Here is a 9,917-nt window from a genome sequence, read left to right as displayed (position 1 = left end):
TACTCCCTCCTCATGGGAGACAGCAGCATTGATGAAGATGGCGGTGGTGTCGATGGAGGAGCCTTCCGGGGCACTTCCCGTCCCGGCGGCGTGCCGGAACGAGAGACTCTTGTCCCCCAGATCTTGGCTTCGCGATGGCGGCGGCTCTGGAAGGTTTCTCGTACCGTGGCTTTTCGGTATCGAGGTTTTAGGTCAGGGACCCTTAAATAGGCGAAGAGGCGGAGTCGGAAGGCTGACGAGGCGGCGACACAGTAGGGGGGCGCGGCCCACCCCCTGGCTGCGCCAGCCTATCATCTGGGGCCCACAGGGCCCTCCTCTGGCGGCTCTCGGGTGTTCTGGAAGCTTCATGTGATCCTAAGATGCTGGGCGTTGATTTCGTCCGATTCCGAGAATATTTCCTTACTAGGATTTCTGAAACCAAAAACAGCAGAAAACATCAACTGGCCCTTCGGCATCTCGTCAATAGGTTAGTTCCGGAAAACGCATAAATATGACATAAAGTATGCATAAATCATGTAGATATCATCAATAATGTGGCATGGAACATAAGAAATTATCGATACGTCGGAGACGTATCAAGCTCGCAGTACCGTGGCGGAAGTCGCCGATGGTAACGACGGCGACGGTCCTCTTCGGTGCGAACGGTCGTGTCTGGGAGGTTGCTGGGGTATGGGTGCGTGCGTATGCGAAAGGAGCGGTCAAGGGAAGGAGGCTGACGAGGCGAGTGCGTGCTCTGGCGCGCTCTGGCATGCACACATCAGCGTCCTGGCACGCGCTGGACGTCACGGGCACGTCCTGGCCAGGGCGTTGCACGCGTCTCTGTGGCCAATGGTGGTGTCCAAGCGTGATCAGGAGAGTGAGTAGAGGCTCAATGACATGGTGACATGGGTTAGATGGGAGTGGAGAGGGAAATGGCATGGTGGTGCCATGATCACCATGGCATGGCCATGGTACATGATGAGCTCATGCACTATCCTTGTCTCTGGTGCTTGGCATTGTATAAGGAGTGCAGGAGAGAGCTAATGATGACCAAGGGCTTGATAGTTTAGTCTAAAATCTGTTGGATATAAGAGTGTAGAGAGTTGGCAGATTGGGGCACACAAGGTGTTTGATGAAATGGCCGCATGAACCAAATTTTTGAATTTTTCCAAACCCTTTGGTGGATGCGATTCAAATAATGTTTGGCACATTTTGGTGGTCTTGGTTTGCAAGGTGGAGTTGATTTGGAAAAATCCAAATGTGGCATGATCTTGAATCTGTTTCATTGTTGCATCTTTGCTTGATTATATTTAGTAAATGAGAAAGAATTTGCAAGGTTGGTCTGTACCAAAAGTGTTCACCTTGATGAGGTCTTGGATGAGGTGCAAAGAGTTGGGAGAGTTTAGTTTAAAAATTTCTTAATACAGGGGCTCAAAGTGGGTACCCTGATATAAATGTCAATTTTGACCATTATCTTATGTAAGTGTGTTTTGCTATTTCCTTTGATTTTCTTTGCATTTCCTTGATTCAAATGTTGTTCTTATGAGTTTAGTAAGGTTTCTAAACCATTGACACAAGCTAAGATGGCCTAGGTTAGGGTTTTGCAAAAATGGCCATAGGCCCATATGTGATGTTATTTTCATTTTCTATTCTTTGTCTTTGCTTCCCTTTGATCCAAATGATCATGGTTAGGGTCTAGAGATATTGTCAAGCACTTCAAACACATAGCATGGCAATGTCACACAAACATGCATTAATACTATGCAACATACTTAAAGTTTTTGTTAGCTCCAAAATTTGAATGATGGAAAATGTCTCTTTATTGATTTGAAATTTTTGGGATGTTACACATAGCCAACCACAACTTTCGCCGAGGCACCATCCATGGCCTGGAATTGACCGAAACCGTGAGGTGGGTAAGAAGGAGTATCAGCAACCGAACCTAACCCGAGACAAATGCGCGGTGTCCCAGCTCCAACCAGGAACGCCAGCATCACACATGCATACCCAATGTGCGTGCTCGGGAAGATCTGACTCAACAACCCGAAGCCAGGCCACACCTAGGCTGGGGCATGTAGATGCCATATCCGTGCATGCTTCCTACCCCGATAAACATGCTACATCCCGACATGCTTGTTGAATTGTGGTCAAAGGATAGAGCCTAGCCGTTAGGACTACACAAGATGAATAATGAATCCTAGATAAACACAAAGGCTCGAGATGGCAATGTTTTGATTCCTCGTCGGCACATTTTTTGGAGATGAAGGCAAATGTAACGCTCAGTTGCCATATGTACCTCCCTAGCTTTCACGTATCAAAGGGACGTGATGATAGAATGTAACGCTCTCTTGTCCATTTAGCAAGACAGAGTGTTCATTCTGCCAGGTGACATTTTTCGTTCCACCGTGCATATATGAGCTCCTTGTGAAGGATTGCAATCATATATTAGTGAAAGTAAATATATTATTGGTTACACACATAATAATAATTAACAAAATTTAGCACAAATTTTACAATTTCATAGAGAAAAAAAATGATGACTGGTTTAAATTTTTAATCACAAATTGCGACAAGTGTTCTTTTCGGAAAAGAAAAACCCAACCAGATTGTTCTAGAAGGCTTTTTCTAGTTAAATTTTTCCTAAGAATTTTTTTGAGGGGGAATTTTTTCTGAAGTGATCAGTCACAAGTCACAACAGAAGTTTGGGTTTCATACATGCTCGTACTGGTTTGGCCCATGACTGCTGGTAAGCCCACAAAGCGGCTTCACGTTCCACCGACCTCGCTTCCGCTTCCGCCGCTGCTCGCACACTTTCCCCGAGGGTTTCGCTCGCAGCTCGCCGCCGACCGCCGCCTCTTCCCTACCGTGCGCTCCTCCCCCGGCTTCGTCTGCAGCTCTTGTCTCGGTAAGTCTCGCTTCCCTCCTCGGCTACTCCTCCTTGCTCGAGCCGACACGCAGCGCACTCGGTTCGCCTCCGTCGATCGATTTCAGCATTTGATTCATCTGACGAGGCTCTGGCGCCGCCGTGCTGCGTCGATCAGCGGTGGATTAAACCGCTCTTCGTGCATTCGCCGCCGCGCTGTGTTTTCACATTACGTACGTAGTCGCTTGATCTGCAGTCCATGTGTTCGCTGAATTGCTTCTCCTGATATCCGGCCAGTTCATTTGCCACTTGCTTAACATGCAGTCCATGTGTTTGCGGATTTGCCTCCATGGTTTGATCCCATACTATCTCTATGTATTCTACGTGGTTTACCTTCGCGTAAGAGGATCTCGTACGATGCTTCTCTTGATTTGTATCGAGAGCAGCAAAGGGCTAAGAAAATGGTGATCGGTTTGTCCTGCCTCAGCACGTGTAGAATCTAATACGCTAAATGTACATATGCAACTCTGGTGATGATTTGTCTGTGATGCCGTTCTGCCCTTCATATGCATTTATCTTCTGATTGTTGTAGGAATGCCCAAAATCGTCTGCAACAAACTGTACCTTAAGTTCAGCAAATAAATGATGATCCTCTGGTTTACATGACACATCTGTGGATGCATCCTCACTAGTATTAGTACAAAAACCAATGGGGCCAGACAGGCTGTTGTAGCATTGAGCTTATTTAGTGTTGCAAATTTAAATTATGAGTTTGTTACTGAGTTTTCGTAAACCTAGTGAAGTAGAATGGATTCAAATGGAAATTATGGTTGAAGTTGTGTACCGGCTTTGATGTCTTCTCTTCAGTGCACACTTACTCGTATTATATTTGTGCAAAGTGATACTATATTAGGGAACGTTAGTATACCTTTTGCAAAACCAGGCACTCATAAATTTTATGCATCATGGATAAACTGCAATAGGAAAGGTATGCTATAGTCCATGAAGCAATGACATATCAAAGAACTTGCAATAGGTTCTCTTGGTATTTCTCTGTATAAGAACTTTTGTCGTACTACTTGGTCTGAACTGAATGTGAAAACAGCATCACGTACGAAAATAGTTAATTAGTTACCTTATGCAACTAATTCCTGTCGAAGAAAGATTTTTGTGCATTTTTCTGTAGAATAGGAATGCTATTTTCTTGTCATAAATGTTTCTTTATTCCTATCTTAAATCCTGAATCCACCCCAGCTTGTAAGAAAATACTATGAAGTTTCGTCAGAAAAAGTATAGCTGCTGTCATCTGAAGTTGGTCCAAACATGTTGATGAAATGTACAATCCACCTTGCATGATTTAGAAATCGTCAGAACATGTCTATGTCAGCATAGTTATATCTATCAGGTAATAGTTTCATGTGATGAATTTAGCTTTCAAATAGGAATGGCTGCTGAGCTCAGTTACATTAAAGAAATGCTTATATGCTCCCATTTCCCCACATTTTATGGGTATTGTTCTTACTTGAAATATATCATGGTTATTGTAGCATATACTCGGCTGCTTCGCTATAAATACTTCCCAATTCTTATGTTCATCATTTTATTTGTATTCTTTGAGCTAAAGTTATTTACTGATTCATTTTTTCCCACTGGGTAATTCTGTGCTAATATTAAAATTAGTTAGTACTACAAATTGAGGTTTCTAGGAAAGTTGGCTGGCATGTACATTAGCACATGCTACTTATACGACCCTGGTATGTAAATTGCATGCAAGCTCTGGGTTGTTAAAATTAAATTCATGTTTCCTCGATACAGTGATTGAACAAATAACAGCTTCGTGTATTCTTGAGGAAAAAAGAATAGATTCTTCGTTGATACTGCTTTGTTATGATTAATGGAAGTCGAAACAAAAGGGCTCCTATTGTAGTCACTAACTCACTATGTATACTTGTTTTGCGGAGCAGAGGTACTAGAGTCTATAGCTCGTAAGGGCGCTTTGGTGGCGATGGAGGTATCAGTCAACTCTGACAACAAGAGTAAAGGAGTTGGTTGCCAAGATGGAATGAACGGTGGTAAGATGCAGAATGTCACCATGGGCATGGAGGTATTCGACTGCTCCATCTGCTCCAACCCCCTCAGGCCTCCCATTTTCCAGGTACTAAGTAAACTAGTACACTTCCTTTTTGTTACTGTACATAACACTATCTATCAGATCAACAATTTTTTTTGTATCATACGTTTCAGTGTTCTAAGGGGAATCCCATTTGTTCGCCTTGCTGCAACAAGCTCCCAGAAAGTGACCGCGCCGCTGCCCAGCGTAGCTACATCATGGATCGCGTCGTCAACAACATCTTTGTTCCCTGCAAGCACGGATGCAACAGGAAGATTACCTACTACAACAAGGACATGCACGAGGCAGAGTGCCCGATCGGGCCGTGCATCTGCCCAATCTCTGGATGCGGCTTCGTCGCGCCAACAGCGGCTCTCCTGGACCATCTCACCACCCTGCACAATCTGCCAAAAACACCGATTGAATTATTCAGGATGTCCATGTTCCCAGTCCAGCCGGGCTGTCAAGTTCTCTGCAGTGGATATGGTCGCCTCTTCCTTCTTGACATGGTGACGCTCGAGTCCTTTGGCCATGCAGTCTCCCTCACTTCTGTACGGCCAGTAACTCCACGGGCCACGGTCGATGTCGAAGTGCAGTTCTCAAGATTCGAAGGGCACATCCAAGTCTCAAGGTGTGAGATCAAACCTGACGGGGAACCAAACCAATGCTTGTGTGCCGTGCCCGGTAGAGGAACCGGTGTCATGGTCGGCATCAAGATATGTATGGTGTACTACGACAACGACGAGCTGAAGGAGGAGGACGAGGAGTCGGACGATGAATGGAATGAGTACGACTACAACTCTGACCAGGATGAGGCAGAGGATGATCGTGACGAGGACAGCGATGATGATTGATGTGTTGTCTCAACGGTGCGCATGCTTGCAGGATGTGTTGAAATACTTTATGCAATCAACCCTCCGCATTTAGAATGTTGCATTTTTAGTTTTATATATGCGTTTACTCTGGTTCCCCATGTCTCAGCTATCAGTACTGCTCCAAGGTGTCAATCTGTTTCTATATCTACTCCTTTGATGAGCGTATCTGGTACTTGCTGCTATGCATGCGTTTGTGAATTAGTATGGAGCGTTTCTGTATTATCTATTTTAGAATTCCTGTTGTGTCTAATACTGTAGTGAGTTGATTCTTCCAGCAAATGCCGATGGAAGTACATTGCTGGAGTTAATTTTTCCAGCAAATGTTTTTTGAGCTTTATTTCAGCAAATGCTGATGACATGCGTTTAGAGATAAGCAGAGCTAAAGCATTGTAATCATTGCTGAAAATAAATAAGTTACCGGTTGCCCTCGAAATGATAACTAGCTGCGACCGGCACAAAGTTCTACAATTTTGTAGAAACAAAGTAATGGTGACTGGATTATATTTTTTAATCACAAATTGTAACAAGTGTTCTTGTAGAGAAAAGAGCAACCAGGATATTTTTGAAGGTTTTTTCTTGGTAAACTTTTCTATAAGGTTTTTTTTAGGGGAACTTTTGTATAAGGTGGTCAGTCACAACAGAGTTTGGGTTTGCATTGGTTCGACCGAGCTCGCTTCCGATCCCCGAATGATATATAATCATCTATTAACTACCATGTCAATAAATACAGGAATCTCAAGAAGCACAGGATGACCCAAAAGAAGGTTTCCATCCAAAAATGGTCTCCTCCTCCAAGTGAGTTTCTCAAAATAAATACAGATGGTGCCTTTCATGAATCATCAAATTCAGGTGATTGGGGTTTTACTGTAAGAGATGATCGTGGTGTGCTTATTTCTGCAGGTGCAGGAAACCTGGAACATCTATCTAACGCCCTCCATGCAGAAGCATTAGCACTGCTATATACACTAAACATATCTGCTCAGATGGGATGCACGCGAGTTATCTTCGAGACGGACTCCAGGATATTGAAGCAAGCCATTTCAAGCGATGAGTATAAACTGGCACCATTAGGGGCTCTGTTCCAGGATATAAAATTACAGCTGAAAGTTGCCTTTACTGATGTAAAACTTAATGTATGTTCAAGGTCATGTAACAATGCAGCACACACACTAGCTGCACATGGAGCCTCCATGGGGAATGGTATTTATGAAACTTGGCTAGGCCATTTCCCCGACTTTGTAGTGAACGCTGTAGCTGACGATTTAGTCAGCTGTGTAATGTAATAAAAATTGTGTCTTTCAAAAAAAAAAAAGTTCTGCTTTACTCATGCAGCCATAATTGGAAGTACTATGTGTAGTATCCACCGTAGTTGACTAGGTTGTATGTGTTGAACTTCAACTTGGTATTCTCTATTATACTACTGTGTTGTACTGTTAGTGCTTTGTGATGCTCTATCTGTTGAAAAATATATAGAGGATGATCGACGTACTCAATCGTGCATGTTAGTTTTATTCATTTAGTGCCTGATATTTCATCTTTGCTCGCCTTTGCCATAGAAGCCACACCCAGATCTTCAACGACATGGTGCGAGTTGAATTTTCCATTCTCTTTTTCAGTTCATATATGATTGTGTCTCGTGGAGATAAGCAATGCACTAAGACCTAGTTCTGTACTGATATTATCTGGAAAGTAAGGTATTTGCGGTTTCTCAACCTTTTACTTATAGTAGTGTTTTATTTTAGGTTACACTGAGATATGATCATGATGACAACGTAATCTCGGCATTCCAGACACAGTGAACCATCACTCTTGATAGATAAGATTTGAGCTTAATAGATGTAGTGAAAACCAGCTATAACAAACTAAAAACGGAGAGTAAATTGCTCTATGTCAACTTGTGGAAAAATAAGATGCAAAATACTAACCTCGGAAGGCTAATGAAGAGTGTCCCCAATCATTCTACTCGACCATCATAAGATGAGAATGAAGATCGGACGCGACAATGTATTTTGCTGAAGTGAAGTTTCCTGCTGAATTGGTGTGTTATGATCATCTCTAAATCTTCATAGAGAGAATCCAAACATCAGAATTACATGTGAAGAAGCAGATTTCACATATGCTCCCTCCACCGAAAAACACATTATTAACCAGTATTAACCCTACTTATCGCCTTTTTAGCATTAGTATGAACAATTTTGGGTCTTTAGATTTCTAAAACTGGAGGGAAGTTATTTATTAAGACATAAGATACAAAAACGGATAATCACCATTTTATCTTGCATTGGTTAGCGAAACAAGACTTTGTGTGTAAGGAATCATCTCGATGAAGAACAAGTTTTCACCTTTGTTAAACTCAACGGTGTGCATCCCGAAACCCTGATACCTTAGATCTTCCAAGCTAGCCACATCGTCCAGCTTGTTGTTCCGGAAGTTGTATTGTATGATCGTATAATCATGTTTCTTCAAAAGGAGTCCATACGGCGAGATAGCCATGGTGAAGCACGCCTCCACGTTAAGGACGTATCTTCGATGCCACTGCGGGTTCACGCCATCCTTGGTCATACAGTTCGTCAGCACCCCATGCGAAGATTCATGATAAGCCAGGCACAATTCACCATCTAGCTCACTTAAGTTGAAGTTTTGTAGGTCGAGCCCAGGAGGACAGGGTGGGTGCACGGTGAAGCTGAACGTTTCTGCCCGTAGGCAGAAGCGAAGCAGCCGGTCCCTCTCGCGGATGAGCCAGAAGAGAGACCCCTTGAAGAAAGTCGCGTTTCTCCGATTGTGAACGGGGCACGGTGGAAAGACATCCCTCCACCTTGGAGTTGGGCTGCCATCGATCGTGAAGACCTCCATTCCCGAAATGTTGTCTCCCAGGACATCGTCCGAGGAGCGTTGTCGGAAGCACTGAACTACCTTGTACCCGTTGGTGGACGGGTCATGGCCGAAACCGACACTTCCGCGGTAGAAGGAAGAAGGGTCGTGCACGCGCCCAATGCTCTCGGGCAATGTGAGAAGCTCCCTCCTGGCTGGGTTGAGGACATAGAGCTTGTTGTCCGTGGGGAGCAGCACGAGGCCATGGCAGTGTGCCAACCTGTACACTGACCTGAACCTACCTCTGAAGTCCTTTGCGTACACGAGATCGGCATTGGCGCTGCCGGCTTCACCATCACCATCGTGGTGCCACTCATAGAACCGGATGTTGTTTGAGAATGTGTCTGGCCAGAGATCTTCGCTGGCACCATCTAACAAATATGGGGTGATGAGGAAGGACGGCCGGCGCTTATGGTTGGATGCGGAGCGCTGGAGGTGCGTAGCGATGAAGGATTGGCTGGAGATGGTGACGCGCCAGGCCTTGCATACGGTCTTAAACCGGAGGAGAGATTTCACCGGGAGACGAATCAAGATCTCCAGCACAAGATCGTCTGGAATCTCAGGGAGGGTTGGCCTCTTGTTCCATCGCCTGAACCTCGTACTATTTTTGCTGGTGATGGTGCGCTTGCGCGGTGCCCTATTTGTGGCTGCCAGATCCATAGTGATAGTAGTATTGGGGGCGAGGGTTAGATGAGGTAGAAGGAGCACTTGCCGTGAAGAAGTAAGCCCCTCTACGCGTAGATCCAGGAGCGGATTCGGAAACGGTGGCCAGATGGAATTAGTCTGGTTTACTCGAGTGAATAGCATAAAACCACCACATTAATGGCGAAATTTACCGTATACTACCACTTTACGTTTGCGGGACAGAAAACCACCACATTTTGCTTGGTTTTTTACGGAATGCCCTAAACCCGAATTGAACGCGAATTGACAGGGAATTTGACTAGTCAGGGCTGAGGTGGCATCACAGTTAGTGAAACTGCTGACGTGGACCTTGGTCTCACCTGTCAGGCAACATTAAAAAAATTAAAAGCATGGAAAATAAAAAAAGGAGAGATCATCTGCTTCCCAATCCGGACCCGACCGTGCTTCTCAGGCCGCCGCCGCGCGCTTCTCCGGCCAGGCCGCCTCAGCTCACCGCCGGCTCGGCCCCCCGCCCCATTCCCGCTGGCGTGCCATGGCCCGTGGCCGCCCCACCCCCTCCTCCTCAGCCCCGCTG

The 9,917-nt window shown here is 44.9% G+C and overlaps 1 protein-coding gene across 1 annotated transcript; it reads left to right on the top strand.

The window, feature by feature from the left end:
* Nucleotides 1-4,840: 4,840 nt before the first annotated feature.
* On the top strand, nucleotides 4,841-5,825 carry LOC124659880 (E3 ubiquitin-protein ligase SINA-like 2). The gene is made up of 2 exons (XM_047197696.1): nucleotides 4,841-4,997; nucleotides 5,087-5,825. Exons 1-2 carry the CDS (start codon nucleotides 4,848-4,850, stop codon nucleotides 5,804-5,806), a joined length of 870 nt encoding a protein of 289 aa, XP_047053652.1. The 5' UTR covers nucleotides 4,841-4,847; the 3' UTR covers nucleotides 5,807-5,825.
* Nucleotides 5,826-9,917: the final 4,092 nt, after the last annotated feature.

This window comes from Lolium rigidum, chromosome 6 (genome assembly GCF_022539505.1).
Source record: "Lolium rigidum isolate FL_2022 chromosome 6, APGP_CSIRO_Lrig_0.1, whole genome shotgun sequence".
In the NCBI taxonomy this organism is placed as follows: domain Eukaryota; kingdom Viridiplantae; phylum Streptophyta; class Magnoliopsida; order Poales; family Poaceae; genus Lolium; species Lolium rigidum.
This window is presented reverse-complemented; position numbering and strand designations above follow the sequence as displayed.